At 45.7% G+C, this 24,764-nt stretch overlaps 2 protein-coding genes and 1 long non-coding RNA gene across 3 annotated transcripts in view; 1 reads left to right on the top strand and 2 right to left on the bottom strand.

Annotated features, from left to right (window-relative positions):
- Positions 1 to 1,693: 1,693 nt before the first annotated feature.
- 5-HT1A (5-hydroxytryptamine (serotonin) receptor 1A) overlaps positions 1,694 to 24,764 on the top strand; it is a 32,690-nt gene continuing 9,619 nt past the window's right edge. The window contains exons 1-6 of the mRNA XM_001360654.4: positions 1,694 to 2,181; positions 2,256 to 2,957; positions 5,310 to 5,443; positions 7,657 to 7,766; positions 20,573 to 20,762; positions 20,834 to 20,971. Of these exons, the coding sequence (XP_001360691.4) occupies positions 2,157 to 2,181; positions 2,256 to 2,957; positions 5,310 to 5,443; positions 7,657 to 7,766; positions 20,573 to 20,762; positions 20,834 to 20,971 (1,299 nt within the window). The 5' untranslated portion in view covers positions 1,694 to 2,156. The remainder of the gene's footprint in view (positions 2,182 to 2,255; positions 2,958 to 5,309; positions 5,444 to 7,656; positions 7,767 to 20,572; positions 20,763 to 20,833; positions 20,972 to 24,764) is intronic.
- On the bottom strand, positions 5,456 to 7,647 carry Ir56a (Ionotropic receptor 56a). Its single transcript, XM_001360655.2, has 2 exons — positions 6,706 to 7,647; positions 5,456 to 6,647 (listed from the first exon to the last, which is right to left on the bottom strand). The coding sequence occupies exons 1-2, from the start codon at positions 7,378 to 7,380 to the stop codon at positions 5,508 to 5,510; spliced, it is 1,815 nt and encodes a 604-aa protein (XP_001360692.2). The 5' UTR covers positions 7,381 to 7,647; the 3' UTR covers positions 5,456 to 5,507.
- Positions 11,158 to 11,833, bottom strand: LOC117183709 (uncharacterized). The gene is made up of 2 exons (XR_004468852.1): positions 11,802 to 11,833; positions 11,158 to 11,508 (listed from the first exon to the last, which is right to left on the bottom strand). It is a non-coding gene; the product is annotated as an uncharacterized lncRNA (long non-coding RNA).

Raw genomic sequence — 24,764 nt, forward strand, 5'->3', positions numbered from 1 at the left:
TTCATCCACTCGTAGATATGTATAACTGACAAAAGCTAATCCAAGTGCCTGCTAATCAAGTGGTGGTGCAGTTGGAGTGCAGGGCTAAGCAGGGGTAAGCCGCATACAGGGGAAAGCCCTACAAGTCGTCTTTGTGGCATTGTCTATCAGACTCGACTCGACTCGACTCTGCCGCAGCCCAGCGCAGCATGTAAGGGAAGCATTTTAATGAGCTATGCCTTCAGTCATTATACTGGCTTTTCAGTTTCTGTTTCTGCTCTGTTATGTTAAGTTTTCCCAGGGCTCTCGGGAGAGCTCACTTGGCATTTTAAGCTGTGTAATTAGCAGTTCATGCATTAGGTTGCTGTGCAGCAACTTGTAAACAAATTCAATTGGAGACGAGATACGAAAAAATAAAACACCAGCAAGTCGCAGAGGCCAGACTCTTTTGGGTGAATATGGAAGAGATTAATATTGAAAAGTCGCAAAAAAAAGGTGGCTTCACTAACCAAATGCTACCTCTGTTTTCACCAAGATGCCCATCATCCACATATGATGCATAGTCTGGGGGGTCGTCATGGCCAAGCCAAATCTATCGCCATGTTGGCCAAATCCCCCGTTTTGGCCTAGAGTGTGTTCGGAGACTATAAACTCAGCTGGCATTAAATATGCAACATTCTCGCTCGGGGTTTTATGGCGCCGCAATGTATACTATGCAAACGCACATGTATGCGTACTCGAAGTACGTGTGTGTGTGTGCGTATGCATGTAGTTCCATACGATGACACTTTACCAGGAGCTTGACAGTTCCCTCGCCTCGCTCTTGGGGTATTTTCTTTCGTTTGCTTTCATTTTTATGCGTTTTAAATTTATTTTGCTGAAAGGCAGAGCAAGTACGAGACGAAAGCAGCCTCTGGCAATGGCGCCCGTCGCACGCACGCAGAACTTCCGCCCCGCACATGTGGCAGAGTGTGTGTGTGTGTGGCAGGCAGGCAGGACTGGCAGAGGAGAGAGAGAGAGAGAGAGAGGGGGAAACGAAAACAACGCTTTGCTTGCCTGCCAGTCTCCATTTTTATTTATCGTGCCAAGTGATTCTGTGTAATTGCAGAAATTGCGTTAAATTATTTAACAAGCGGAGGGGCTGACGGATGGAGCTGGGCGGCGGGGTAGGGGTAAGGGTAAGAGAAGGAGAGGCAGCAGCAACATTTCAAATTCATTTACACTTTACGCACAAAGCAAAGAGGAAATTGAATTCAATAAATTTTGTAGCCAAAAATGCCACAGACGTACAGGAAATTATTTTCCACCAAAAACAGGAGAATAAACAAAACCGAGAAACGAATGAAAATTGAATTTCTATTTATAAATACATATTAGTTATCGGCCGGTGGGGAATTTATTGTCTAATTCAATTTTTATTGCAGTTTCAGGTTCGCCCGAAATGCCGCTGAACGAGGTGCCGCTCTGGGACGACCAAACGACCGACGACAATTGGTTATGCGGAAGCCGGATGTGAAATTTACTTCAAGGATATGAAAATAGCACATCAAATGGCCCATAAACACACACGAAACCAAACGGAAGAGCTTAAATAAACCATACAACAACACAGCCGAAAAAAGAGAGTACAAAAACAACAGCAAAACAAAAGCAACACTGCCGGAACAACAGCAACAATAGCCACACAACAGCAACAGCAGCATCAAATCAGTAAGAGGAAGTCGAAACAGAACAGAACAGAACAGAAAGAAAAGAACAGAACAGAGGGAAAGAAAAGCGAAAGCGAAAGCCAAAAGCCAAAATTGTAAATGCTCCGTGTAAACACTTGAAAGCTCGTTAGGATAATACATCCTGTGCCTGCCACCACACACACGCACACAAATAAACGAGAAAGGGACATCGGTAGAGGGCACAAAGGGCATCTCCTTGTGTCACCATGCGCCGCCAACAGTGTCTGAGTAGCCGCCATCAGGACAAGCAGCAGCACCTCAGCCAGTACTACCAGCACAGCCACAGCTGCACCCACACTCACAGAGCCACACAGCAGGTACAGGACGAGTGCCCTTTTCAGGCCATTGCCATTGCATAGTCGCGCTTCCGTTTCCGTCTGCTCACTCGCTTGCCTCATTTCCGCTGCGGCTGCAATTAAGCGAACAACCCCGAAAAGTATCAGCAAAATGGCGCGCGAGACCAAATTTAACGGTGGGTTATCACGAGAATCTCCTCCAGCTTCAGCATCCTTTAAATTTCCCTCTACATCTCTCTGTATATTTCAGATGCACTCGACTACATTTACATAGCCAATACCATGAATGATAACGCCTATCTCATAGCGGAGCCCCAGCCCGATCTCCCCGATGACGACCACGACAAGGACGATGATGAGGAGGAGCAAGAGGCAGAGGATACGAACAATAACAAGCAGAGAAAGCATTACTATGGCTCTGGGCCTGAAAAGAGAAAACATTTCCGGAGCTCCCTAGCGCTGAGTGCAACTACCACCGACCCTACCACCGGCCCTACCTCACCCCTGACCACAGCCGCCCTAGCCGCAGCTGCAGCGAGTGCCTCAGTGGCCGCCGCAGCAGCCAGGATCACAGCCAAGGCTGCCCACCGAGCTCTGACCACCGCAGGAGGATCGAGCAATGGCAAAGAGGTGGCGTTGGCGACGGCGACAGCGACAGCGACGGCGACGACGCTCCAGCTTATCGATCTGGACAACAATTATACGAATGTGGCCGTGGGCCTGGGGGCGATGCTGCTCAATGACACACTGCTTCTGGAGGGCAGCAACAACGACTCAATGCTGGGCATCTTCGGTGACATGGGGAATCGGAGCGGGCAACTGGATATGGTCAATGGCAGTGCGGGGAGCAATGTGACGACCAGCGAAGTGGCAGAAGATGATTTCACGCATCTGCTGCGGATGGCAGTAACCTCGGTGCTGCTTGGCCTGATGATACTGGTCACCATCATTGGTGAGTACCCGGAGGAGTCTGGCGTTCTCCTCAAGCCGAAGCCCAAACATAGACATAATTATTTCAGTCTCAGTCGTGGTCTCCGTCCCAGGCCCACCCCAAATAAATTCCTCGAATGCCAGTCTCAGGCACGCGCCGGGGCCTGTGACTGGGCCCCCTTAAAATCCGTGGGGACTAAGGCAAACAATTCAATAAGGAGGCAGCCGACTTGATTGCGGGGAGGCACAAGCAGATGGACAGGGCAACGGAAGCCAGGAGCACTCGGCACTGAGAGGAGCCTTGGCTTCAGTTGTAGATAATAAAATACGCGTAACTGATATTTATGATACTGGCAGAGCATTTTATATTATTTATTATTGTTGTTATAATGGCTCAGAGCAGAAGCGGCAGAAGCGGCAGCAGCAGCAGCAGAGGCATCAGCTCAGTCTCAGTTATTAATAAGGCGGCTCAATGAGGGGAGAATGATAGGATAGCCAGGGAATGAGAATTGGGTTGGTGGATGGCGCATGGCGAATGGCGGATGCTTTTGTTGCCGGCTACATTCATTACACGCATTTAGCCATAAATCCGAAGGCAAACAAACAGACAGAAGGAGGGAGGCTTCCATCAAGGCAAGGACACGCCGCATTAAAGTTGACAGTCAATCAATCAATCAATCACAGCTCCCGCCCCCCGCCCCACCAAACATTTCCATGAGCGAAACTTTATGTTCACATTGTAAAATCGAAAGAAATGTACAACAAAAAATCAAACAGATACAAATTCAAACGGCGAACGGCAAACGGCGAACGGAAGTGGAGGTAACAGAGAGACACAAGAGCTTTCAGCTAAAATTGATTTCATTAATTTAAGTAGATTTCATGTCGTTTCATTTAAAACGGCGACACAGAAGTCGAGAGGAAAGCAAAAGTAACGAGCGCTGGAAAGTGTGCTGCGATGCGACTTCGTCCTCCCGGAGGCCATTTACTTGATTCGCATTCGCATTCGCCTCGCATTTGTTTCTCCATTGCGATCTTCGTCTAATTTTTGTTTATTTAGTTCGGTCTCTTGTTCCTTCCCCCCACTTCCTGTCGTACTCTCGCCCTTTTCTCGTTTTCTCGTTTTGTCGTTGCATAGTTTTCCTTTTTTCCTTCTTTTCGCTCGACTCACTTTTGAACTTTTGCAGGTTTTGTCTCCGTCTCGAGCATTTAGCATTTAAAAAGAAAATGCTAATGAGTTTTAATGCTAATTTTAGCCAGATTGCTTGTCGGTTTCGGTCACTCCACACCGCACTCCAAGCAAAAAAAACGTTGAAAACAGCAGACCAAAGTCGCATAATGGCGGGGGGTTGCCCGAAGACTTTTAATGCGTCAAACGGCTGTCGTCTGTTGTGGAATCCGCCCTCGCCTGCACTGGACTCACACATGCAAACACACCTGGCAGGCATGAGGCTTGTGTGCTTGCCTCTACTTTGACACTCAAGTATCTAATTGCATGTGTCTTGGCCATGTCTGTCCGTGTCCATGTCCGCATCCGAGTATGTCTCCAGGCGGCATCTGTCCGTGGCGTGGCGTGTGTGTGTGGTGGCACTCTGCCGGCGGCTGTCGGCGAATTCAATGCCACAAATTGCATGTCTCGCACCTCCACAGTGCCACACTGAAGGCTGCTTACAGTGCTTTCTTTTGCACCTTCAAGTGGGCCACAAGTAGTCGTGACAGCCAGTGGTGAAACAGGAAAAAAAACGAAGAAGAACCCAACTGGCAGACATCAAAGGTTGTCTTGTCTTCGGCCCCAGTCGCTCTCCCAACAGCCTCTCACTCTTACTCTCTCTCTCTCCCCCTCAAGTGGCTCTGTGATGGGGGTCTGGGGCTTTTGGCAAAGTTTACGACAGCGCGATTAGCTCATGTCGTTTATTTTGGCTTTTGTGAACTTTGTCTTTGTCTGCCAGCAGCTCAAGTGCAACCGAGGGGGCGGAGGCAGGGGGCCAGCGGCGGACAGACTGCATTGGAATTGTAGCAGTGCAATGCTGGGAGACAAGTTTAATAAGATTCTCATTTCATTTGGGCCGCGGCCTTCGGTGTCTCACTCAAAGAAGTTTGCCAATTTTCGAAAAACTTTATCTGTTCCGTTGCGGTTTTCGGTTTTTAGGGTTTCGTTTCGTTTCGTTTCGATTCGGTTCAGTTCAACCGAGTTTCAGTTTCAGTTCATTTGGGGGCCATCGAGTCATCGAGCTAGACTTGGGATGTAATTGAATTGAAAACTTTCGGTCTCAAGTCAATTTTCGCAATTAGGCCGCTGAAAGCCTCACACATGCTTCCTCCCTGGCAAAGTTGAATGCTCCATTTGATTGAGTTTTGCTTTGTACCATTTCAGGCAATGTGTTTGTTATAGCCGCCATCATATTGGAGCGAAATCTGCAGAACGTGGCCAATTATCTGGTGGCCTCGCTGGCCGTGGCCGATCTGTTTGTGGCCTGCCTGGTGATGCCCCTGGGAGCCGTGTACGAGGTAAGTAAGGTGCAGCACAAAGCAGTGGGGTATTTATTTAAGCACACAAAAAGTAGTTGAATGTTCAGTTAGCCGGCCTCATCAGTAGCTCAATGATCAGAACCAATACGCTCGATAGCACTCCGCCCAGATAAAGCAGAAAACAATTCTTAAAAAATGCCAGCGGCAAGGGCTGAAATGGGCTCGTGTCCAGAGGCAGCTTCTTGATGCCCATCATGTCGCGAAAGCTGTGGAAGCTCATTTGATTCCATCGGCGCAGGAAACCCGACTCCAAGATGCGTACGTAGAATTGGGGAAAGGCAAACCTCAGAAGCGACTCCGTGGAGATGGGCAGGCGCAGCAGCCGCGCCTTGGTGCAGAGCTCCTTCTCAGTCATGCGGAACTTGGGCACCTTCATGTTCTGCTGGTAGAGACTCAGGACCTGCCAGTTGGGACTCCGCATCACGTAGGCATAGCTGTAGTTTAACTGGAGAAAGTGCTGGATCATTGTATCCGTGTCCACGAGCCGCAAGCGATCAGCCAGACACCTTGGCAGACGATTCTTGTAGAAGATCTGCGGCACAGTCGGATCGTCGGTCATAATTCGGAGGCCACTGGATCGCATTGTAGCCACATTCGTGATGGCTGGCTCAAAAAAACCCGAGGTAAAACTTGTGGCCATGAAGCTCTGGGTAACGCTGTTAAAGATGACCATCCCGAGCAACGAATACACCTCAATGTATACCTCCGACAAACGCAGGTTAGCGAAGGCCCTGCCCGGCAGAGGAATTCCCAAGCCCAGCCTCAAGCTGCTCAAAAGTGATCCCAGCAGCGACCGCCGGGGATTCGCCAGGTACTTGATGGCGGCATAGCAAATGATCGACAAGGCCATCACCATACGGATGGATGGATGGACCAGCTTCAGACTGTAGTTGGTCAAGGGAACTGGAACTCGATTCGGCACCACCAGACAAATCCTCGAATCTGTCAACACCGGACTGGTCTCCGACAGGTTGGAATCGTCCACCAAATTAGCCACCACATCCACAATGCGACCGTCAGAGTGGTCCCCGATCTGATACTCGGAGCTCTGCCGCCCCTCGCTGGGCAGGATGTCCATGCTGGAATTCATGTAGGTCATGAACTCCCGCATTAAAATTCCCAAAGTGCCGCCAATAGAGATGTTTCCCCCTCCGGGCACATTGCTGTCTCCCGTTGAGTTGAGCTGGAAAAGACAACTGGATAAACAGCCAAAGGTGACTGTAGCTGCTCTCAGAACTTACCCAATACACATTTGGCATATCGTTGGTGACCTGCACGAGGAACCTGTGCTTTCTCTGCCTGAGAATATACTGAAAACTGCTGTCGCGGGTCGTCAGCTTCTGGATGGTCATAGTTTTGGAGAGGTAATAGTATGTCCACGCCTCGTACTTGTTCTCCCTCCTGAAGATCAGAATAGAGCGGACAAACTGCCGGCGATAGCACATGGTGAAGAAGATTTGCATCTCTTCGTCCGTGAGATGCTGCAACTCCTCCTCATCCGTGGCTGGCCGATGGAAGAAGAGGAAAGTGGACCCTGCCCGACTGAGCAGAGTGTCATTGACGGCAGAAAGCGTGGGATCGCTCAGGCCAGTGAACAAAGTGATAACTATATTAGTAGCTTTCAGATAGTGATGGTTGAGGGGTCCCAAGTTCGATCCAACAACGTACAGGGGAGTGTTAAACTTCTCCATCAGGCGCTGCTGCAGCGAGGGCCTCAGATCCATGTGTCCCGTGAAGGTTATAAAGTTACGAACGCTAAAAAGACCCGCATATACATAGATTACTTCGAATAGGGTGCCGATATCCTCGTCCGCACTCTGCTTGGACATTTCTCTGTGCTGCTGCCACTTTTGTTGGCTGCTGGCCAAAAGGATGCCACCACTCCAGAGGCACAAACAGAACCAGAGAATCCTCATGGTGGCTTTTTCTGACTGCGGCTGCTACTGTGTACTGGACCTCCGGCAGCCAGTTGACCCTTTATAAAGCTTTCCCGACTGAAGTCCGACTCCCAGTCCCTCCCTGTGTTTGCTTTGCTATTAGAAGCCATTACGTTTTACATTCTGTGGTGTGCCACTCCAGCCCCCAAGCGTCAGTGTGTGGGTGGGAGCATCAAATTTAATAAGCCATCAGCTTTTATTGTCTATTTGACTAACCAACTTTATGGCCTCCTCTCTCCCATCTCGTGTATACAGATCAGCCAGGGCTGGATACTCGGCCCGGAGCTGTGCGATATCTGGACCTCCTGCGACGTCCTCTGCTGCACTGCCTCCATTCTGCACTTGGTGGCCATAGCCGTGGATCGGTAAGTAATTACTTTGAGTCGCCACATACCCACCCGGCGTTTGATAAATTGCCTCAAAAGTCTACTTGTAAGTGGCGTGTAAGACAAGCCTTAAGCTCTGCCGCTCCCTCACCCTCTCACCAGCCCTCTCACACCCTATCTCTCTGTGATATGCGCGTGTGTGTGTGTGCGCAAGTTAAGCGAATCAATCAATCAAGTTTTTAACATGTCAAATCTCTTTACAAATCCACTTGGCAACAAGAACGTAATGTACGCAAAAAATAAAGCCTAAACCGAACCTAAAACAGCACAAAAATAACTTGTAAGCGTTTGAGCCGAAACAACTGGAAAATACCCTGTACAAACCACTCATAGGAATGATGGAGAGAGAAAAGAGTGCATTTAAAAGTTATTTGGTTATTTTTGGAGCCTCAAAGGAAGTTTATTTGCCAGAATCGAAACTTTGGCAAGAAGTTCCCCAATAAATCGACACACACAAACACACACAGAGCAACCATTTCCTTCCGCTCCACCCGCACTCTGCTCTGATGGCTCTATCAATTTAAAATATATATACATATTCTCTGTGGTGGCATATGCCACAGATAGATGTACATATACTCGCATGCGAACATGGTTGGATGCATGCCATCAATCAATTTGTAGCAAACATTTCAATCAATCGATTAAAAAACAGAACGCAAAATGGGAAACAACAAATGGCAAGAGGGGGTGGGTCTCTGTTTGTTTTTGTTAGGAATAGGAACAGAGAAAAACGAATTGCATTTCGGCATTTCGAGTATTCCCTGGAAAAAGGGATACCGAAGAGAGAACGAGGCGACTCGCTGTCGATTCGAATGTCAATTTTATTGCCAAACATCCAGTGTCAGCTAATTTTTGTGCACTTGCCACCAATGACAATGGCAGGGGCCCAAGGCTGGAGGAGTGAGGAGATATGGTAGTCCCTGGCTGGCAGTTTTACGGCCACTTAGCTGCAAGAATGCTGCAATTTTCCAATCGTGCCGCACAGCGTATACGTAATGTCGTTTGAATGAGCCCATGCCACCGATAGAGCGAGCGGGAGGAGCGACCATAGGACCCATGACACTCTTCCCACAGTGTTTTTAATGAACAATCAAATGCAAGGCATGGCAGAGGCCGAGCCCGAGCCCGAGGCAGAAGCAGAAGCAGGGCCCAGGGTCCGTGGCCGCACTGTAATTTCCAAAATGTTTGCTGCACTTGAGCGGCTAATTTCATTTTATTGAGGACCGTATCGGTCGGACCCGCTCCGGGCCTAACCAGAACTGTTCCGTTCCGTTCCGCTCTGCTCTGCTCTGCTCTGTACTATGCTGTTTGAAATTCCCCCATGAGCTGAAATTATATGGCCGCATTAATTGGCTAAGCTGATGGTCAATGCGGGCCAATTATTTCGCGGTTTCAATTAGAGCGCAGCCGGAGCAACCGACGTGGCCATAAATAATGCAAATCGCTTTCTTTGCAGAGGTGAGCTATGGCGTATACGCAATATTTCGGATATGGGCCTCATTAAAATTCTGACCGAATTTTTATTGGTTTTAACGACCAATGAACGCATTCCAAATGAAATATTTTTACGGTCGGATGTTTGGATGTGAATTTCATTTCGGCATGATATTAGTTTAAGCCTTTTGCAGAGGCATGCATTTGATTGATCCGCAGAAATTTTGCGATATTTGCTCTATTGAAACGATTCTTTTTCTTCGGAAATTCCTCTGGCTGCTGTTAGCGGGAGGTCAGGTACTCGTATGAATCGCATGGAGGGGTGGATGGGTGGATGGATGGATAGATGGGTGGCCATCGCTGATGTCTTTGTGATGCGGCTGTCAATTGGCAAATTGAAATGCTGGCTCCGCAAATTGCCTGTCAATAAACAAAGCCAAGTGATGCCTAGATTTCACATGCATATCAATCAGCTGAAGCCCCGGCTTTGGCTTTCACAGTAACGGCCATGGGCACGGAACTGGCATGGGCATCGGCATCTCACAAATGCCATTTGCCTGTCAGCTGGACACCAAAAAGAAGACACGAGTCTTAGCTCACATTATGATTGTGCGGAGAAAGGGCGGGGCAGGGCAGCACTTCCATCTGCCATCTTCCATCTACCATCTACCATCTCCCATCTCCTAGGGAAAGTATGCAAATGACGGGGCATGACAGCAACGATGATTTGCCAGAGTGCCAAACAGAGGCACGCAGACCCGAACCCGTAGAGAGCTGGAGAGCTGGCGAAACAATTACCCGAAAAAGACTTACGGGCACATTTTATTTGTTAGTTGTCACTTGATATTTAAAATGGAAAGTCTTTGTTTTATCGCCAAATGAAATGAAAATTAATGTCCTTTTAAGCAACAAGGCGACGAGCGACACAGAGCGACAGAGAGCACGAACGATAGCGAAGAAGGAGACAGAGCTTGTGCATTAATAAATTAAGTTTGTCAAACGGTCCTTGCTCTGCCCAGCTCTCCTGCCCTTCCATGTCCTTGTCCTTGTCATCTTGCTCCGCTGAGGCCCCCCAACTGAATGATAAATAGTTCCTGAATTTCGACTACAATAATATTTGCAAGTATTTGTCGTTAGGACTGCTGCCGAATCGTTGACAATGCGCCAGGGCGGAGTGGGGCATGGTTAACATTCTCCGAGTTCATTTTCCATGTCAGTAATTTTTAAGCAATTAAGACAAAGTGCCAACAATATTTACAGAAACGAGAGCCAACAGAAAACGGCAGCGAGGCAACGAAGGAAAACGAGCAGAGAACGAAAAGGTTCTCCGAATGGAATGGAGCACAATGGGGCCTATGCTGGGGCTGGGGAATGGAGTGTTGACCAAAGGGGCAGCGACGACAAATGGCGCACAGACATTAATCTTTATGCCACTGACCCAATGCTCCGCTTCTGCTGATTCTGTCGAATGCCGCTCCAATATATGCACATACATAACACGCTCTCCTCCCACACACACACACACAGGCACTTTCTGGTAGAGATGTGCATAAATTTCACGCTCTGCATGCTGCTGACGTCATTATTAGTGGCAGCATACACACACACACACACAGCCATACAGATTCAGTCTCTGCAGCCACCGTAAATGACAAATGCCCCCACAGCTTTATGTTGCCCGATGCCCGATGCCCGAAAAGCATTTAAATGCCAAGTTTTTCCCGCCTCTCACGCGGGCCCGGTTCTGTGAGTGTTAGCCCCGGGCATGGCAGGTTTATGGTCGGAGTAGCCGTGTTTCCCTGATTGCCGGACTCTAAACCGCATGCTGGCCAACAGTTTGTCGCCCTCTGCCAGCTGCCTCGAATGTGGCTGTTGTCAGTGAGGTTGCAGCTCTGTTCCACTGCCATTGTCACTGCTTCTGGTGTCCTGTTTGTTCCGTTTTGTTCACACATTTATGACATTTTCAATTAAATTTCAATTAAGTTTACATAGTTTTACGTAAATATTTTACCAGTTAGCACTTAAAACGTAATTACATGTTCATATTCGTTGGCCACCATCGATGGAGTCAGTGGATTCCAGGTTTCAGTGCTATGTTGTTGCTTTTGCTGTTGCTGATGTTATTGGTGTTCGCTCTACCCTAACCGCAACAACAACACCAAGAATATGTACTGGCGCGGCGACCACAGTGTCCTTTCCATGTGCTCTGCAATGTGTAATTGTAATTGCTCTTGTCAGACAATTTTTTTCTTTCAGCTTATGCGTGTGGTGTCTGTCGGTGTGGCTGTGTGCATGCATTGGTGAAAGTCAAACAGTGAGCGCAAAAAGTATGACCGCATTGGATGTGGAGAAAATATGCAAACGAGTTATTGAAATAAAGGCAGAATTTATGGATAACAGGTGTAAAAGTGAAACACGTGCAAATATTTTATAGATTATGGAAGATATATATATACATATATATATATATACATATATACGTATGTATATGTAGAAATGTTAACTAATTTAATTTTTTATTGGTAGCCAGTGTAAGAGTTTTACTATATGGCTGGGTTGGTTTTAAGTGATTATTACTTGACTACGACTTTAGCGACGGACAACTGATTCTTAATCAGCTTAATCAGCGACGGCTGACAGCTGAGTAAATGAGAGTCCTCTCTCGGACGCTTGACGGCTCTCTGTGACGACCGCTCTCACACTCTCGTGATCCGCTCTCTGGCCTCCCGTTTTCGGACTAGGGTACGCGAGCGTAGAGACAGCACAGCCTTCTTACATACATATACATATATGTACATATGTAAGAAAGAGTAGGCATGCTGAACAGTGAGTGGAACAGCAGTAACAGCAGATCAGCAGCCGATGGACAGCAGACAACAGCAGTAATAACAGCAGAGCAGAAGAGGCACCGAAAAAGGCAGTAGAAAGAGAGAACAGCGGCACACGGACGCGGAAAATCAGCGGAAATAAGCCGTAACATTAAAAACTTTTGTAGTCCCACATACCAGGCCACCGCGATAATAATATGGCTAAAAAAAACATATAGTATATATTGTAGCTATATTAGTAAACACAACAAAATTTTGACTCACTTCATGCGGATGAGTAAACTTTTTCCCGATACTGTTCGGGCGCTGGGTGCAGAGTGCAAAGTGCACATTGCACTAATTTTACATAATTTTCATGCTGTCGCGCAGCATTTTAGGCAAAGCTTGCAGCTCAACCCCTACTCCGACCGCAATGCCGCAACTTTCATGTGCAGCATGTGGCATGGCATGGCATGTAGGGTCTGCGGGGACGTGGCAAGTTTGGTAATTGCACAAATGTTGGGGAAATTTTTGGGCAACGGCCCCATATGCATATGTACGTACGAGCATTGAAACAAGCTAAGGCTGGCAGATTAGGGATTGGCCAAACAAAGGCATAACCTTAATTAAATTGGCAGTTAAACAAACGCATTTAACAGTATAATTAGTTTTCGTGGCACACATGCAGAGCCTGAGAGTCTCAGTCTCAGGGAGAATGGGAGAAAATACAGAGTACGCTTCATTTGCTTCACACATTTGATTTCACACAAACACACATATTCGTGGGTATCTGTGTCGTGTGTGTGTGTAGTCCTTTTGAAATGTTTAATGAGACAAAGAGGCAAACAGACGACTCGACGACGACAGTCAACCGCAAGGGCAACAGGCCCCCAGATCAGAGCAGAGCAGAGCAAACACACAAAACCAACTAGGCAATAAAACCGGATACGTTACTAAGACATTTATGTTATCTGCTAATGCCCCCCGCCCCCCACCAACACTAAAACCCAAAACATTTCTACACTGAGGAAAACAGAAAGCTTCCAGATCGAAAGAGCATGGTCATAGTCATAGCATCAAGCGCGAATTGTCCTGTTTTTAGTCGCAAATACCTGTTGCACAGCAGCGTTTTTTGCTGCTTTCGAAATGTATTCAATTGGATAATAGGATTGGTTGAGTCCCCCATCCAAAAAACAATCAAGAATATGCTCCTTCTTTTTTGCTGAGTGTAGGCGCATACATATACAAAAATTACCACTTGCATGGACGAGATTGTGTGTATGACAAGTCGAAAAAGTAATAGTTACAACGACATTTTCGATGAGGTGTTTGTAGCGTTTAAAGCTCACATTCCAGGTGCTTCTCTGATGGACTTCCTGACAGAGAGGGGGGGAGAAAATTCATAAAGCAAACAAAGAGAGAGAGAAATGGCTTTAAGTGCTGGCTTGTGTGTGCTTTTATAAATTTGGGAGCTTATTCAATCTCGATTAGCAGAGCTTGACATAATTCCAATGATTTATGTATTCGAGTGGCAACATCACAAAATGCCTCAATCAATATTTACGACTACGAGCCGCACAAACACACAAATGGAGGGCCGATACATGGAGGAGTGTGAGAACCATAACTATGCCAATCCCTTCAAGGTCTGAGCAAAGTTAAACCAAAAATTACCCAGAATATGTATAATGAATATTGGGCCATAATTGAGCTTCAAGGAACTGGAACAACTTCCTCAATCGAATCGATAGGCATAGTCGAACTTTTCAAATGAAATGTCAAAGCAATTATAAGATAAACTGCATGAAACCACAGACAGGAAGACAGGCAGGCAGACAGAGAGAGAAATGTGTGGCAAACAATTGCATGAACATTTCCATTTAAAGTGGGGGAAACCACGAGCCCAAAATGGAGGTTTGCCAGAGGAGAGAGGCCCAGAGCTAAAGAGAGAGAGAGAGAGAGACCGAACCACTGGACCCCCACCGCAGACAAGACGTATTACAATTCTATAACTGTCACTCTGTGTGTGGCTAACCCCAAAAGTGCGTAATTTCAATTTTGGGCAAAAGGAAATTTGTTCTTTTCTGCTTTGGTTCTGCTTGTTTCGGTTTTGGGGCATAAATCAAAATAATGGCCGCCTTGGGATGATTAATCAGTGCGAAAAGTAAATTGAATTTCGAATAAATCAAATCAAATGGAAGCAAATGGAGGCAAATGGCAAAAGCGAACCAGCGACCGCAGAAAGTGTGGGGAAGAAGGCGTGACCAAAGATAGATTGAAATTTTCCAGTTAAATTAAAGGGCCAACCAGGCCACCAGGAGACCAGAAGACCACCCGGCGAATGCATTAGAAAACTAAAACAGTTTGAATCCATTTTGGGCTTTGGTTTTGTGATATGAAAATTACTTTTCCACTTGCATTGAAAAGTTTGTGGTTTTATTAAGCCATAAGTAACTGTCCGAGTGTGTTTGTTTGTGCGTCTTTTGTGGCTTTTTATGTGGGTTCTGTATTTATTTTTGAGTTAAGCACAGTTCTCCCCTGCCGCCATGTGATTAATGGTCGGTTCTTTGGGACTGCTACCGAGCCAAACTTGCCTCGAATCGAGGGAAAACTTTGCCCCAAAACCACAAGGACCCAGGACACAGGACAGAGACCAGACCCAGAACCCAGACCCAACAGAGCAGGCAACCAAAGCAGTCAACAAGCCAAGCAGCTAGCCGGTTAATCCATTGTTGGCCCCACAGAAACACACCATATTTCGTGGAATCTTTTCCTCCAATTTCGCATAATGGGTAACATGGAAATCCACTTTGTGAGGACTTTGTCTTCGAGTCCACTCAATGGCGTTTATTTTTAAATTAAAGATAATTATTTGTTGTAACCCTCGCTGTTGCTTTTGCTGTTGCCCAGCACGACTGGCACTGGCAACAGCTACCAGATGCAACATGCAACATGCAAATTGCGGCATAATTACTTCAGACCGGACTCAGTGTCGTCCGAGTACCGTAGACGATTAAGCTTATTAAATATAATTAAGTGCCGGGTCCGTGCCAGCCCCATTGCCCTTCTCACGAACCAATGGCCCACGCAATTATGCTAATTCTAAGAATAAGGAAATACCACTAATTGCTTCATTTTAATCGACGCAGGCGGTGTCCTGTAAGCTCTCTCTCGCCTCGATTGCGTAAAACACAAACCAATTTTGTATTAAAACAGTTCGAAACTATATAATGCTCCAGCTATCGCATTTCAATTGTGTTTTCCAAACACATCTTTAATAATTGATATGTACATAAGTGCACGTAAGCCTTGGTCTGCTTAGGAATTAATAGAATGGAACTGCTTTCAATTAAGGACTATTCGTACTGGCTGGGCTCTTCAAGACCCGCTCTCCATTGGCATCCGGACCAGGAGATTTCCCTTCCCACAAGCCACTTCCACATCAATTGCCATATGGCAATACGAATATATCACAACATTTCCATTGTGGAATGGTGGCTCTGCCAAAGGACTTCCTGCAGCAGGGCACACACCCGTACACTTACAGGGTATTTCGTATTGAGGTCTGATACGGGTCTGGGCGGGAAGAGAAAAGCAACGGCAGAAATGAAGACACGCATAAGACTGCTGCTTGCAGTAAGCGCAGCAGGGCAGCCAGACAGTAATCAGCACACTCGGATGCATCGCAGAAATATCAGGAGCAGGAGCCGGAGCAGGAGCCGGAGCAGGAGCCGGAGCGGGAGCCGGAGCAAGAGCAGACTCTGCTCTTCTTTTGTTTTCTACTTGTAATTTACATAAGTTTCTCATAGGCCTCCTGCTCACCGTCCCGTCTGTGTGTCTTCCTGTCGCCCTGCCGTAAATTACAATTGCGGGCCTCCCCCCTGCTCCACCCTCAGGGCACGCATATGCCACGCACGCATCTCTCTCTCCCTCTCTCTATCTCTGCCTGCCTTGTTTTTATGGAGCAAGGGGTCCTGTAATCAAGGAAAGACGCATCCTGCGCCGGCTGTGCGGCAACTAGGAAACTTTTACCGAAGCCCAGCCCCATATTTTATGGATATTTTCCCTTACGTTTTATTAAAAGAATAAACCAAAACTTTCATCCTTCTTCTTGGCCCACTTCTAGAGAGAAATTAACGGAGCACAGGACGGAGACAAAATATATATTTCAATAATAATTTCTGTCGCTGTTGTACCAGGAACTAACCGCAATATTAAATTGTTTTGAAGGACACTTGGTCTTGCTGACTGGCAACGTGGCACGTTCCAAATTGAATTTCGCTGTAAGAAAGTCGTAGCCAAGTAGCCCAAGGGAAAACAGTAGCAGACGCAAGTGCAAGTGGACAGGAAATATGGGACCAGCCGCAGCAGAAATCTTAACAGCAACAGAAAATGAGATAATACTCTAGGGGTTTCCAGGAAAGGAACACAGCTACTCTTGGTACACTCGTCGATCCCAATGAACCTCATTAAATACGATAATTGATTTCAGCAGCATTCATTGCAAGCACAAAAGAGTTTTGCGGGGAGACTGCCTGTCTGCCAATAAACAGAACCCAATTAAATAACAATCATACGACACATTGAACCAGTTGACACGTTAATGCCTTCCAAGTTTAAATGCAACATTATGCAAATTCATTTAATCACAATTTCCACTTGAATTTCCACATTAACAATGCCTATTAAATATGATTAAGCCATAAAAACAGGAAGGAAGGAAAGGAGAAGAGCTACTGGAAGCGGAAGCTTCCGTTTTAAACCAGAATCGTATCAAAAATCGTATAATACTAAAACTTTACACAAACTAGACAGACTGATGGACAAATTTATTGGATGTGAGGCGATGGCAATATGGTTCATTTTCCAGACACGCTTTTAGTACACCTTGCGGGCTGATTTACCCTTGGAAAAGCACTTACAAAACAACAATCGTGGCAACACAATTTTTGGTAGTAGAAACAGGATCTTCAGCTATTGTTTTGTCTCTGGCATTGTTCGCTGGAAACAACAGAGGTTCTGGGAAAGAGAGCGAGTAATTTTGCTAAAATTTAATCATGCCGCAGATGCCGCAGGGTGTGGAACAAAACAAAACTATTATATGGCCGTACACACGTGTACACCTCAGACCTAAGCCATCCCTGCAGTTCGCCTGTTGTTCGTGAAACAAAAACCTATCGAAAAAAGGGTCAGCCGCAGGTGAAAGCTCTTCTTTATGGTTTCGTTTCTTTTTTTATATTTCTGTTTTTTTGTTTTTTATAACCCACGCTGAGCTGCTTTCGAATGTAATGCAATCGATTAGCTCTCGGCGGTCGGACGGGCGGAAGGGCACAAAAAACATAAACCATGAAAGCAAACATCGGGCGACGGGCATCAAATATGCATTGAAATGGGAATTGCAAAGGACCGGACCCAGCGATGCGATGCCTAGATAAATATTGACTCCCGCCACTTGGCAATGCACACATCCCCGTGCATACACATCCATATATGTATGTATGAATAGGCGGTATCAACGCACAAACCAGTATATCCTGGTATATAAAATTTCAATTAATTATGAACAGCTTAAAAGATATCCCGTCGTGTGCGTGGCTTTTGTTCTAAATGGATTTTTGTTAATGCGTTTGTGGCTTTCCGGCAATTTCCTTACAGCGCTCTCAGGGGGGGGAGCGGCGAATGCATCGAGCTGATGGTTTTAAAAAATTGATGTTCACACAGATGGGAAATCGTTTTAAAAAACTGAGGACCCTGGGCGTAAGCCTCTCAAAGCGGAACGAGCTCTACGCAGATTCATTTTGACAGTCAATTACGAGAGGATTACCCAATAAGAAGATGAGTCAAAATTAAAAGTAAAACCACTTAAGGGATAATATCTCATGATTCATGAACCGCCATTTCTCTGAATTTTTTAGGAGTCACAGCAGAACGACAAGTTAGACAAAGGGAGAAATGAATAAATTGATATGAGCACGACGAAATTAAGTAGAAAAACTCCTCTTATATAGCACACATGCTACACTCTGGTGGCAGGAGGCCGGAGGCAGGCAACTGTAAGAGTAATGAGCTTTTTGTGTGCTAGGCGCGCAATTTTTAAATGCATTAAAAAGTGTTACACTCGAGTGCCGCACATTTATCACACACTCCAGCACTCCAACAGCAAGAGGATAGGAGGATAGAGAGGGGGCAGAGTGGGGAGTGGGGAGTGGGGGAGAGCAGCATAATGGAAAAATCGCATTTAAATTGTTTGGCTCACAAATAAATTGTTATAATTCATCACTCAACTTAAGTTGGCGACGAAACGTCTCTGGGATAAATTGATTGACTTCGATTCAATTGAATTTTCGCAGCACAGCATCGCATGCCTTAGAAGGCGGCATTCACCATCCCATGGCAAATTATTATGCTTTTTTCGTATGAGCTATATAGATTGCGGCCCGGCAATACTTTGACAAAAGCATGACAGACACTTTATTGGGTTTCGCTATTAATTTGCATGGATTTTTCATTGCGTATGCATGGCACAGCGATTCCTTTTGAAAGCCCAACAAAAAGCGCGGAAAATAAAAAAAAAATATATTGTACGTACGTACATAGAACGCGCAGTGGCAGCGAAATCAGAAAATTCCATTAATTTTAAGCAGTCAATCAAAATTGGCAGCTCCAAGTCGATTATATTATGCTAATGAATATCAAAATGGCAGGGGCTCGGGCTTGGACACTTAAGCACTGCTGGTGCTGGTAGAGATCCTGAGCCCAACATCCTCGGAGCCTCTGAATCATAATCAGCATCAGAGTCAGAGTCAGAGTCAGAGTCTGAGTCTGGCGCAGACCAGACATAAGTCATCGACCAGCATCATCATTCATTGTTATTTATTATTTGTACGGCATACATGGCGTATGCTTGATGCCGTATGAAGAGTCAGACAGAGACTGAAAGGAAGTGCAACTTAAAGTGACTCTCGGATCCACTAGAACGAATCAACGTTGTGCAGCATTCTGCTATGTGAATTTGCTAATTGAGTGACATTTCATTAGTATATAGAAATGTATGAGGATTGATATTTATAAAGCTGTCATTCCAAGTGTAGATAAATTGAGTTATGTCCGAGTGGCTATTCACATGGCACGAACGATGTGTATGTAAATGTAGATCCCATCTACAGACCAGTCCAGTCCAGTCCATCTCGAGTGCTTTGTCAACTCAATTAACGGTTGATTTCTGGCTAAAAGCGGGGGGAAAACATCACGTTTGCCAGCTAGACGAGGCTCAATAATATTTGTTTATGCAAATTGGTTTTAATTACAACATAAATATGTGGCCTGACTCCTGCTCATGCTCCAGCCAGGCAGCCACATTCTGCCACACGACGTGCTCTGCGGCCAGTGGGGGGGGAGGAGCGAAATGCTAGGCAGGCCTTGTCAAAATGTAAGATATTTTGAAATTTGCGGCTTCCTGGCGTTAATTTCCACAAGCCGCAGAAAAGATGAATGGCAGCCTAAGGCGAGGCAGATGAGATTTGGCGCAGCCTGTGACCTTTGAACTCCCCTCCATGTCTCCCATCTCCCACCTCCGTCTCTCTCATCTCTTACTCTTTCTGTAGCTATTAGCAATTTAATGGCAACATCATCAGCAGCAGCACACATTACACATCCTTCGGCATCGCCATTGAGTGGAATAGTTCCACATGCACACACACACACACGCACACACACACGCACAAAGGGAGAATAATTGTCTGTGCGAGTGTGATTGTGTGTGCTTTGCCTATGTGTATGCGTTTGTATGTATCTTTCGTGCCACGTAACGCTTTAAAAACTCGTTTAGCCATGTTGTTGAACCCAAGAGCAAGTGGAAAACTAGCTCACAGAGACAGGAAAAACGAACTCTGAATACGCTTACTCAAAAAATAACTAAAACACAACAAAAACTAGATAAACCCAACACCAGGCCATAAACTTAGGACTCCACTTAGTTACAATACAATCTATTTCCAACATACTGCCCACCAACGCCTTCCAAAAGCCAAGTTACCTTCCCGTTGTGTTGTACAGAAAATGGAAATTTGAAAAATGCCTCAAACGCTCTCACACTCTGCCGCACAGGCACACGCAGACACTTACACACGGACAGGGGGGGCATACATACATAAAAGTTGATTTTGACAACAGAGCAAATAACAAATACAACAACACTGAGAGAGGGAAATGGTAACAAAATGCTATGGAAAAGCGAGAGACGGAAACTGAATATCGAACACGTTTCGTTACTCTGTCGCTATGCCATATGAGGCGCTGCCCCACTCCGAGTGTATGTTTGCGTGGCAGCGCCTAGATTTATGCAGCATTTCATTTACATTTTGTGGATAGAGATACATTTACATACATGTATATACACACATACATATGTACCAAACATATAGAGCAACTAAGCGCCCATGTTTAAGTGCTGCAATTGTAAATAGATTGCTGGGGCATGTCTCTCGCAACATTTATTTGATTCTTGGCTTACGGGTTTTTTGTTTCTTTTTTGCTTTTTAGCTATTGGGCGGTGACCAACATTGACTACATCCATTCGAGGACCAGCAACCGGGTCTTCATGATGATCTTCTGTGTGTGGACGGCGTCGGTGATTGTCTCGCTGGCGCCGCAGTTCGGCTGGAAGGATCCGGACTATCTGCAGCGCATCGAGCAGCAGAAGTGCATGGTCTCGCAGGATGTCTCCTATCAGGTGAGGCAGGAATACAGCCCCCCGCCATTCGGCTATTTGACTTTGATTTATTTACGCTTTCCATTGCGCAGGTCTTTGCCACCTGTTGCACGTTTTATGTGCCGCTGCTTGTTATCCTGGCGCTTTATTGGAAAATCTATCAAACGGCCCGCAAACGCATTCATCGTCGCCGACCGCGTCCGGTCGAGACGGCCGTCAATAATAATCAGGTAAAGTGTAATTTGGATAATCCTATCTCTGGCTCTGGGGCAAACAGGGTTCTATTTATTCTCTTCTCCGGATTTAGGGACTAAACTGTAGCTCAATACACAATACAATACAATACAAACATGACGAAGACTTGGATAAGCCATCCACAGAAAGACCCTGTATGCGGGAACTTATCTCATTTCGATACAAGGCAATATCTGGTGAAGGGCAACGGCAACCCCCAATAGGCCCGAAATCCGCCGTCTTGCGACCCCAGACCACGGCCTGGCCATTGCAATTATGCACTTCAACGAAGTTAACCGCGTTGCGGCCACAGCCACAGAATCGACCCACAGATAAGGGTGAGTCAAAGGCCAAGCCGCAGGCAACAGCAGCAGCAGCAGCAAGAGAAACAGAAGCTGCCACAGCCACAACCCGTTTATTGCACATGACTTGAGGCCTGGCCAGGGCCAACGACGCTGTTCCGCTCAAATATGCACAACATGCTCTCTTGGATTAGGGAGCCGATGGGAAGTCGAATGGGAATTGGTCTAGGACTGGGGATAGTAATTAGGCAACAACATTTCAAGTGATTAAAGATGCATTGCAAAGGGGCCTTGGACGACGAATACTTATATGTACGAATATATGTACTTGGTATTAAGATAAGTATGCGCCACGTGGACATTAAAGCCATCTTCAGACTTGGCTCGAAAAGAGAAGAAAGTTGAGCGATAAGTGGCAGCCAAGGAAACTGACAGATTGTCTTGACTTGTTTGTGTCTGTGTGTCTGTGTGCGTGTGCTTGTGCCGGAGAATGTTTTTTTGGCCAGAAGTTTCTGGCTTAATGCGGCAGCTGGTCAAACTAATGCTCCCACACAGACGCACACACAGGAAAAACTCTAGATAAATTGCAATTTTGTTTTTCGTCCAGCATCCCGAAGTTTCAACAATTTTCAAGCAACGTAAAAGTTATCTTTGGTCTAGGGAAGGGAACCGCCTCAACTGAAGCCCAAAGAAAATTAAGATTCAGGTTAGGGTATCCGGCAATTGGTTTCTATTATTTTATGCTGCTTACAGCTCTTCGTTTTTTTTTTTTGTCCAAGGATTTTAAGGCTGAGGCTGCGGATGGGGGGGGGCGGCTGCTACTTAGCTTAAGCTTAGTGCTTGCTAAATTGAAAATGACCATTTGACGTAGAAATGTTTGCCAGCACTTACCTATACACGTGCACATGCACACACATACATAGAAAAGCTATCCAAGGGATCCAAGAGAGTGGAAGAGAGAGTGGAAGAGAGGGCTGGCAAAAAGTCATTGGAATCACAAATTCAATGCGCAAACAAGACAAGTTGTCCACTATTTGCCAATCGTACACATGTCCTGCCCCATGTCCTGCCGCGTGTCCTGTCCCACGTGCTGGCCCCTTGTCCTTCCACAATCCAGCGCCACATGCGTGCCTTAGTTACATGTCAACACACTTACCCGTCCAGTTGTCCATTCGCCCCGTACACCCATACGCATCCATTTAGTGCCACTCACTCTAGTCCTTGCCATCCTCCTGTCCTATCGCCCATGCCACGGCATGCTTGTTGGTTTTACAATATATTTACCCTACACACACTCGCATTGGGAATCCGTTACAGGGCAAGTGGGGAGTGCGTTGACTATGTGATTAATTTTGAAAGATTTTCCAGCAAAGTTCTTGCGGTTAGGCGAAGCACAGCCGAGATTCAATAGAAAGAGCATCTGTGGTACGACCCTCCTGATTTCCCTGTTAAACTCTCTTGTTATTCATTGGGTTACTTTTTCTTCGTTCTCTGCCAGCTAAATGCTTTCAAATTGAAAATTGCTTTCCTGCTACTTGACGAGGGTCCCTTACATGGCGGGGCCGGCAGCATCACACACAAAGGAAATATCCATAGAAGTCAACTCATCCATCCTCCACTCGCCGAGCCTTTCAGCTTTTGTGGTGCCTAACTATATAACGATTCCTGTGGGACAGGACATGGATTTTCAGTTAATTGCATTTGCTTTCCGTCTGTTTATTGGGCAAATTACTAAATAATTCGATGGTGCAAATGATTTAAACTGCAGTTGTGGCATAATCGAATTCCCAAAACTATCAAAAGTGGCCAATCCTGAATAATTTAGCTCTAATGTCACTCTCTCTCAGTCTCTCAGTCTCTCTCTCGCTCTCGCTCTCGCCCTCGCTGTGTGTGTTGTAATTTTAATTGAAATTCAGTTTTGGAAGCTGTTGGATCAGCATCACACACACTTTGATTTTGCAATTAGCAATGGCAGTGGGCAGGGGGCGGCAAATGGCAAATGGCAATTAGGGGTAAATTCGATCTAACAGGTATTATCTGTAATTCGGCTATTGGCACTATGTGAGAGCCGGCATCGAACCAGCAAATGTTATTAATAATACACCAACAGAGTCAGAGGCCGCCCAAGTGCCCAAGGACAATCTCCATATTGTACATGGCCGATGCGTGTCCGAGACACACCCACTCTTGTCCATCATCGTCGCCATCAACACAATTACATTTGCAACAGCATCTCGAACTGATTGCTCCCGATATTGACATTATTTTCATACCCAAACAAACATGTGACAAAGGCCGTCAAGGAGCCGGCAGACACATGGGTGAAAAGCATATTTGCCCAATGCGCCATCTGCGACACACGACGACGGCGACGACGACGACGACGTGTTTGTGTCTAGCGCCAGAGAGGAAAATATTCATATAAACCAACGGAAAAAAAAACTGCTCAACAAAAACAATGGATATTTTCCAAGAAAAACTCTCCAGGAAATCGGAGAAAAGTCTTTTGAATGTAACATTTTAAAAGCTCTTTAAAAGTGGAAGAATAAGTGGAAATTCGGAACATAATGTAATAGAAATACGAATCTAGACAGGAAAGGCAAGGGAGGAAATTCTGGGAAGGAGGTACATTTTTAAAAGAAATTTACACAATTTTATTACGTACAAAATTTGATGGAGAGGGCTATTGTTTTGATAAAATAAATGAAGGAAAGAGGAAATACTAATACAAATGGAAACTTTCATGGAAACTGTACGAAAATGTTTTTGAAATGAGTACACAAAAAGGAAAGAGAAAACTTAATTATAAAATATGTTACGAATGTATTTTTAATTCCAAGAAATGTGTGTTCCTATTATTTCCATCACATATTGCCTCTTGCATTTGATTTTGATTTTATTTATTGGAGATTTATTTTAATTTTCTAGCAGGCTGCCCTGCTGGCTGTCCTGCTGGTGCCGTGGTCCTGCTCAAGTCATAAATTCTGTTGGCCAGTGTAGTTAATACCAGAGCATTCTTGTCACAGACAGGGCCGACATAAATCGCATGAAAGGCACATTATTGAATACAGGCGGCACACACAAATGTGTTTCTATATACGTCTGTATATATTTAGAAAGCTAAACACATGTCCCGGCAAGAAAAACAATTAAATAAGAAAACAATTTACATAAATTAGCCAAAGTGCCAAAAATGGCTAAGGACAAAGGCAGAGAGACAGACAGGAAGACACGCAGACAGGAAGACAGAAGTGTATCGTTTATGCGAACGCTTAAATACAAAAACAAACGGAATCAAAGAAGGCAGAAAGGAGGCGGGGAAGCGGGGAAGAAGTGAAAGAATGGAATAGAAAGCACATCTACATAAAAGACACATTGGGGCTTGTGAGGTTATCCTTATCGCTATCGTTATTGCCGGCCTGCTGAAAAGTATGCTACACAAATGTGGAGGGCGCTTATCGCTCTTATCTCCCAATACACGCACGTG

Source organism: Drosophila pseudoobscura, chromosome 3 (genome assembly GCF_009870125.1).
Source record: "Drosophila pseudoobscura strain MV-25-SWS-2005 chromosome 3, UCI_Dpse_MV25, whole genome shotgun sequence".
Classification (NCBI taxonomy): domain Eukaryota; kingdom Metazoa; phylum Arthropoda; class Insecta; order Diptera; family Drosophilidae; genus Drosophila; species Drosophila pseudoobscura.